The sequence below is a fragment of the Lissotriton helveticus genome, chromosome 1_2 (genome assembly GCF_964261635.1).
Source record: "Lissotriton helveticus chromosome 1_2, aLisHel1.1, whole genome shotgun sequence".
Classification (NCBI taxonomy): Eukaryota; Metazoa; Chordata; class Amphibia; order Caudata; family Salamandridae; genus Lissotriton; species Lissotriton helveticus.
Genome location: NC_136058.1, coordinates 390,079,968 through 390,088,654, shown reverse-complemented (window position 1 = coordinate 390,088,654; position 8,687 = coordinate 390,079,968). Strand labels below are relative to the sequence as shown.

The window sequence follows — 8,687 nt, the reverse complement described above, 5'->3', positions numbered from 1 at the left end:
CATAGCGATCATGCACATATATTACATGTTGGGGAACACGTAGGGACACAAAACAGAGCAAAATTCAGTTTTCCTCACTCCACTCTCACTGCTTGCTCTACCTCTGCACTTTCATTTCCCGTTCCCTCCTGTACACAGCTTAGATCTCTCGTCATCTGCTGACATTCTTTTCTTCACCACATTTTTCCCTTCCTTCACCCTTCACTCTCCCTTTTCCTGCACTCCCTCCTGATTCTTCCCCTGCCTTTGTACTCACATGTTGTCTCTCTCTGCACATTGTTAATCAGCGACCTCTCTGCAAAGGCCACACACACAGATGTAGCCTCTCATCCTAGGCCTGGCTTCCACCTGCATTTTCTCTAAATGTTTTATTTTCCGTAGAGCTGTAGGAAGGAGTGCCCTGGGCATTGTAAGGCCCCTGTAACTAGGAATGGCAAGTGCCTGATCTGACGTTGTATAAACTGCATGGGAATCAGCTCAACATTTCTCTGCATCCATTCTAAAAATGACAACTTTATGCATTGAATCAGCTTGTAAATATTTCTTTTTGGCAATTTACTTTTATTAACTATTTCAGTTTAATTCTACAGAGTGGCGAAGTATGGACTGTGAAATCAAAATAGTGACGTAGTAACAAACAACAAAGCCTCCTCGCATAAGGATGATTATTTTGAGAAAGTGAAAATGACCCGGAACTCTTAAGTTTGCAACAACTTCAAAAAGCAGGCGTGGCAGCCAACTAGGAACAGAGAAAACGATTAAGCCTGAAGCTGATTTTTCTAATTCAAATATTTTATTATGCTTCGTACAGCCTCAAAGTAAAGAGATCAGAAAGATTAAACAAGTGTGAGTTATGAGAATTGAATGGCTTCTTAATTGTAAATCAAACCCAAAGGTAGGTCCAGTGCAAGCACTAATTGTAAGAATAATTTCCCTTCCAGTGGATATTTAATTAATTACAAGGATATGCAAATCAGAGGAGGCGAAGTTCCAGGCAGTGCTCATTAAAATAAGTTAACCTTTGTTGCAAATTCAATATATTGAAACATCCAAGAGAAGCTGACCATGAGCTGAAACATTTAGTCACCTGATTCAAGAAGAGAGAATAAACACAGTGTAAATAAAAGTAATTGGAAATGGATTTCCCTGGATTTCAACAAAAGTAAAGACCCTAGAACAGAACTCAGAAGCCAAATATACTCTCTGCTATATGTTCTAAAATTTAAAACCACCCAAGCCTGCAACATCCGCCTCTCTTTCTCTGCACCTGGTTATCTGAACTCAACCTACTCTTCTCACTGTTAGGAAGCATTTAAAACCCACTTTGTTCAGGTTTTCTTGAATTATTGTTATGATGGTAAAACCCAAATCTACTATTCTAATCCTGTCACTCAAAATATTTTAAGTGCTCTAATATTATTGAAAGTGACAATTAAAACTATAAAATGAAACTACAGTGTCATATTTAATGTAAAGAAGTTTATGCCACCATCTCTGCATATCAAACTAATTTAAAACGTTGGCAAACTTTTGAAATACAGAACACTTCTGTGCTATAAATGAATCATAAATGTTGATTCTCTCACAAAAGCAACGGGACAAGATGTCACAGTAGCCACAGTGCTCAATATCATTCACATGGCAAAGAAAGGCTAAAAGGAACTGTTTATTGTGCTATTGATGATGCTTAATGTTATCTTGTCTTGCCATTACGTGTTGCAAGCATTGAATGCCAGACTAACATCTTATTACTGCTTTATAACACTCCTACCTAAATGTGGGAAATACTTGACTCACAAAATGAGTAACTGTTGATAAGAGCCCACCTGGACTTAACACAGAGACTGAATGAAACTGTAACATATGAGAGGCGCCATCCAAGGTGCAAGAGGAGTGCTCAATAAAGATTTTTAGGACGACTTATCTAAGCTGCCTATTGAAGTGACAACATATGGACTCCAGACAGAAGTGTTAAGAACAGAATGTACAGTCTAGTTGAGAGGTTAATTGTGAACATTAACTAAACCTCGCCTGACACTGGATTCAATTTCTGATTTAACATGATGAGTATGCAGGATAAAAATAAATGTGAAGACATTAATCTCATAACAAAACCTAGTAAGTGCATTGAATATGAGAACAACTTTAGTCATCAATCCAGTCTCACTCAACATGAGTGTGTCAACACTGGGGAAAATCCTTACCAGTGCTACGAATGCCACGCAAATTTCAGCCAAAATGTTTGTCTCACTTTCTGTAAGGGCATCCACACTGTGAAAACACCTTATCAATGCCCAGCATGCCCGAAAAGCTTCAGTGATAGAACCAATTTGACTGATCATGAGAGAACGCACACTGGTAAAAAGCCTTATCAGTGCTCTGAATGTGAACAAAGCTTCCGAAAGAAAACCCTTCTCACTGTACACAAGAGGATCCACACTGGAGAAAACCCTTTTCAGTGCTCTGAATGCCAGAACAGCTTCACTCACAAAACTAATCTTGCTTCCCATGTGCGAACCCACACTGGTCAAAAACATCAGTGCTCAGAATGCGAGAAATACTTTACCCAAAAAGCTAATCTCACTCTCCATGAACGAATCCACACTGGCCAAAAGCCTTATCAGGGCTCAGAATTCCAGAAAATCTTCAATCTCAAAGCCAATCTTACTTCCCATGTGCGAACCCGCACCGGAGAAAAACCTTATCAGTGCTCTAAATGTGAACAAAGCTTCAGAAAGAAAACCCTTTTCACTGTCCACAAGAGGATCCACACTGGAGAAAAATCCTTTCAGTGCTCTGAATGCCAGAAAAGCTTCAGGCACAAAGTCAGTCTCATTCAACATAAAAGAACACACAATGGGCAAATGCCGCATCAGTGCTCTGAGTGTAAGAAAAGCTTCAGTCTCAAAGCAAAACTTACTTCCCATGTGCAAACCCATACTGGAAAAAAACCTTATCAGTGCCCTGAATGCCAGAAAAGCTTCAGTCTCAAAGCCAATCTTACTTGCCATTTGCGAACCCACACCGGGGAAAAACCTTATCAGTGCTCTGAATGCCAGAAAAACTTCAGTCACGAAGCCAGTCTTTCTTCCCATGTGCGAACCCACACCGGAGAAAAACCTTATCGGTGCTCTGAATGCCAAAAAAACTTTAGTCACAAAGTCAGTCTCATTCGACATGAAAGGACACACAATGGACACACGCTGTATCATTGCTCTGAGTGCAAGAAAAGTTTCCATCTCAAAGCTGATCTTACTTCCCATGTGCGAACCCACACCGGAGATAAACCTTATCAGTGCTCTGAATGCCAGAAAAGCTTCAATCTCAAAGCCAATCTTACTTGCCATGTGCGAACCCACACTGGAGAAAGACCTTATCAGTGTTCTGAATGCCAGAAAAACTTCAGTCACAAAGCCAGTCTTACTTCCCATGTGCGAACCCACACTGGCCAAAAACCTTATCAGTGCTCTGAATGCTCGAAAATCTTCAGTCAGAAAGCCAATCTTACTTCCCATGTGCGAACCCACACCGGAGAAAAACCTTATCAGTGCTCTGAATGCCAGAAACGTTTCAGTTATAAATTCATTCTCACTCAACATGAGAGAACCCACACTGGAGAAAAACCTTATCAGTGCTCTGAATGCCAGAAAAGTTTCAATCTCAAAGCCTATCTTACTTCCCATGTGCGAACCCACACCGGAGAAAAACCTTATCAGTGCTCTGAGTGCCAGAAACGCTTCAGTCACAAAGCCAGTCTTACTTCCCATATGCGAAACCACACTGGACAAAAACCTTATCAATGCTCAGAATGCCAGAAAAACTTTAGCCAGAGATCTCATCTCACTCACCATGAGCAAATCCACACTGGACAAAAACCTTATCAGTGTTCAGAATGCAAGAGATTCTTTGGCCAGAGAGATAATCTCACTCGCCATGAGCGAATCCACACTGGACAAAAGCCTTATCAGTGCTCAGAATGCCAGAAAAGTTTCAGTCAAAAAGCGAATCTTACTTCCCATGTACAAACCCACACTGGAGAAAAACCTTATCAGTGCTCTGAGTGTAAACAATGCTTCAGAAAGAAAGCCCTCCTCACTGTCCACAAGAGGATCCACACTGGAGAAAACCCCTATCAGTGCTCTGCATGCCATAAAAGCTTCAGTCACAAAGTCGGTCTCATTCGACATGAAAGAACACACAATAGACAAACGCCACATCAGTGCTCTGAGTGCAAGAAAAGCTTCAGTCTCAAAGCCAATCTTACCTCCCATGTGCAAACCCACACTGGAGAAAAACCTTATCAGTGCTCGGAATGCCAGAAAAGCTTCTATCTCAAAGCCAATCTTACCTCCCATGTGCAAACCCACACTGGAGAAAAACCTTATCAGTGCTCTGAATGCCAGAAAAACTTCAGTCACAAAGTCAGTCTTACTTCTCATGAGCGAACCCACACTGGACAACCTTATCAATGCTCAGAATGCCAGAGAAACTTTAGCCAGAAAGCTAATCTCACTCGCCATGAGGGAATTCACACTGGACAAAAGCCTTATCAGTGCTCGGAGTGCCAGAAACATTTCAGTCAAAAATGCAATCTCACTCAACATGAGAGAACACACACTGGAGAAAAACCTTATGAGTGCTCTGAATGCCAGAAATGCTTCAGTCACAAAGCCAGTCTTACTTCCCATGTGCGCACCCACAGTGGAGAAAAACCTTATCAGTGCTCTGAGTGCCAGAAACGCTTCAGTCACAAAGCCAGTCTTACTTCCCATTTGCGAACCCACACTGGACAAAAACCTTATCAATGCTCAGAATGCCAGAAAAACTTTAGCCAGAGAGCTCATCTTACCCAACATGAGCGAATCCACACTGGACAAAAAACCTTATCAGTGCTCTGAGTGCCAGAAAAGCTTCAGTTGCAAATCCACACTTGTTCTACATGAGAGAACACACATGGGAGAAAAGCCTTATCAGTGTTCTAAATGCAAGAAAAGGTTCAGTCAGAAAAAGGATATTAGTAAACATGAGGAAAGAGAACACATAAATATGCTTCAGTCCTCTGGGTTCCAGAAAAGCTTTCACCACAAACTGGACTTTACTTCATGAGAAAACATGTATAATTGTAGTTGCAACAGGATTAATTAAGAATCTTGCAGGATACCTTAGACAGGCTGCCTACATAGTGGCCAACATAAAATATCCTGAGAAATGCCAGAGTCTGAAAAACTAATAAAGTGAAACTAGAATCACTGCTTGGATAACAATTATTATTTGTTTTACAAATATTTCTATTGGATTTTTCATAAGGAAAACAAGAGGGGTACCAGCAGGTACTCCTATTAAACATAAGAACATGGTGGTAGGACAAAAGTGCATTAAAGCTCCTACATTATCAAACAATAAGAGAGAGAGGGATGTCATCAACACTCATTTTTATCATATTGAATTATAGATTTTACAGTGTAATTACGAAAGAGGTGCAGCAACCTCATCATCATCCTCAGCAAGTCCACAATATGCAGTCCATCTCCCCCATATTGTACAAAATGTATGCGGGCAACCCCTGCTTTTATACTTTACTCATTCTTCTGCCATGACAAAATCCATGTCTTTCTTCCATTCGGCTATGTTGGGCACCTTAGGAGCTTCCTAGTGCCTGGCCAGCTCCTGTTTGTCAACCACCAAACCCAGACTATTCAGCAGCAGTTTTGCCTGTGGTACATCCATGTCATTGGGTATCCCTAGGAGGACTTACTTCGAGTCTCCAGGCAACTACAGCCCCTGTATGGTGTTGAGTTCCGACAACACTCGACTCCAGTATAGTTGTTGGGCCAAACAGGTCCATAGGCTTGGATAACAAAGATAAAACATAGAGAAGGCGATGGGAGCAATGTATGCAAACAGTCTTCCAACAGGCAGTTACTCTGAATTTCAGTCCAACCCATTGTTTTTTGGATCCATGCCATCAGCATTTCTCCCAACAACTTTTGTGTGGTAAACACATTATGAGACCCACAACGTTTACAGATTAAAAAATAAAAAAGAATCAAAATTATTTCATATTTTAATGGCATGATGTGATGCAGGTCTACTAAGGCTAGGTCAGTGATTTTTATGAGGGGACTTGGGATGTTACTGACTGTCACATATAGAAGTTTCAGATGCAAGACAAATATTCTTGTTTCTCCTATATCTAAAATCTACATGTGATTACATATTCCCACATCTGCTTATCTTTGTGACACTGGTTTAAAGTGGGACTGAATCTGACACCTTCCTTTCAAAGGCAAATCCTTCATGTGACTTATTCACACCCAGCTCTGAAGGCCTTATTCTGAAAGAAACAGTTGTTTATAGATTCCTTACCTTAGAATTACCCCCAGGCGTCAGACTGGGTCCAGAAAGTTTTTCGTCAGTAGTACCCCTGCGCGTTGAAAGGTGGCTTCGGTCGACTCAGCGTTTGTCTTTGTCGTCGTGGTCGCCAGGATGACGTCGCGGTAGCTACATAGACTCTGCCCTCGCATGCTGACATCAGTTCTTTCTTTTTCCAAGCCAGCCAGCGAAGATCCGGAGATAGCGGTACCTCCAGTCACTTTTTGACTGACTTTTTGCCGACTTTTGTCGACCCCGTTTTTCGTGTCTTCGGCTCCTGGTGCACGTCAGGGATGCATTTCAAGGCTTGTGGTTCCTGTAGCCGACTGATGTCAGTGACGGATATGCAACGCATGTGCCTGTTTTGCTTGGAGCGCAACCACAACCCCAAGTCGTGCTCCGACTGCCAGACCATGAACTAGAAGTCTGTGCAGCAGCGGTCCCTAAAGCTCTTCGCGGTCCTGGTCGTAGGGGAGGTTGAGGGACTGGTTGCGATGCCATCATCATAACTCATCTTCCAAGCCTTCGCACACGGGGTCAGGTAAGTCGAAGCACAAGAAGAAGTCAAAGAAGCACCATCGCTCTTCAACTTCTCCCTGTCCATCGGCCGACGCGACGAGGGATGCGGGTGGTGCCCCTCCCTCAGCTCCGCATGCAGGGCCCCAAGGGTCAGCTCCGGGTTTCCCTCCCTTCCCGGGACCCGGAGCTACCCTAGCCCAGCTTCCTCAATTTTACAAAGCCATGCATGCCATCTTTGGGCAGCCCGACTCGGCTGGGGTACGTTCAAGTCCCCTGTTGTAAATTGCTTCCTTAACAGCATTACTCATCATTTTCTTAATGTTCCCTTCGTAATGCCCCAGTGGTACTTGAACTTGGTTCTTACATATCTAATGTGCACTCTCTTTGAGCCGCTACATAACTGTCCTCTCAGGCTCCTGACTTTAAAAACTGCTTTTCTGGTGACCATCACCTCTGCGCGCAGGCTGAGTGAGCGACAAGCCCTTTCTTCTAAGTCTCCTTTTCTGACTGTTCATCCAGACAATGTTGTCCTTCTAACTCGTCTTTCCTTTTCCCAAAAGTGGTTACTCCTTTCCATATTGGCCAGACCATCACTTTGCCCACCTTCTTTCAGCCTCCGCATCCTTCCAAAGAGGAAGAGAGGCTCCACCATCTGGATTCAAAACTTGCAATTTCCTTTTACTTTCCGGGTGGATGACCAGCTCTTTGTTGGCTACGTGGGCGCCAAAAAAGGTTGGGCCGTGCACAAACGGACCATTTCTAGATGGGTCATTTTGTGCATCGAAGCTTGTTATTTCTTGGCAAAGGAGGGGTTGCGCGCCCATTCCACCAGGGCGTCTGCGGCTACCACTGCTTTGGGACGTGGAGTTCCCCTTAATGACATCTGTCATGCAGCTATGTGGGCATCGCTGCACACGTTCACAAGACATTACTTCCTGGACAGCCAAGTCCGGAGAGACGACTTCTTTGGCCGTCTGTTCACCAGGACTTTCTGGTGTGAACTTAATACGCAGACCCACCTCCGCAGTTGTTATTCCTGGGGTATCTATTCTAAGGTAAGGAATCTATAACTAACTGTTTCTTTCAGATGAGCAAGTTACTTACCTTCGGTAAGGACATATCTGTAAGAAACATAGGTTAGGTTTTTTTTTCAACTCTTTATTCACGACTGCACAGTATTAATTACATCAACTCGAATTTACATTCTGTACAGCATAGTCATTTTCTCGTTTTCTCCCAACTAAGCAGAATAACCAATTACAAATCATCATGACATATCATGTAGTAAAGGTAATATCACGCCGAAGACAGTTCTCAGTTGTACTACACCTTACTATCGCCAACATGAACTTAATTTTTCAATACAACACGTCATGTAAGAACCAAGATTAGCAAGAATTAACCTCATCCCTATTCCTCCCTCCACCCCGCACCTCCCACCCTTATCCCCCCGTCTCCTGATCTCATTGAAAACCAGTATGTGTCACTCTTCTACAGTAATGTCGAACAGATCCAAAGCTTTACAGGGGTCAAACAGCCTGTGCCTGGGAGGGTTCTTACCCATCTCGACTACACCCTCGAGCATACAATGTATACGTTCTCACGGCCTATCCGCCTGTGGTGGTACCAGTTCCATCCCTTCCAGGTCTAACAACATGACCTCCCAATCCTGTGCTATGGGAGACTTCCGCTGGCCTCTCTCCTCCTCCCGTCGAAGCGCCACCCCCTCTGCCCTGCCACACTTCACTAGGTCTGCCTGCCACAAAGATGTTCTGGGTGATCTGGGGGACTTCCAC

General features: G+C 43.3%; 1 protein-coding gene across 1 annotated transcript; it reads left to right on the top strand.

Moving 5' to 3' along the window:
* The first annotated feature begins 599 nt into the window (after positions 1-599).
* On the top strand, positions 600-5,251 carry LOC144806214 (uncharacterized). Its single transcript, XM_078672622.1, is given in 2 exon segments — positions 600-4,874; positions 4,876-5,251. Coding segments are annotated over 2 exon segments (3,045 nt in total). The 5' UTR covers positions 600-2,060; the 3' UTR covers positions 5,107-5,251.
* The last annotated feature ends 3,436 nt before the right edge of the window (positions 5,252-8,687 follow it).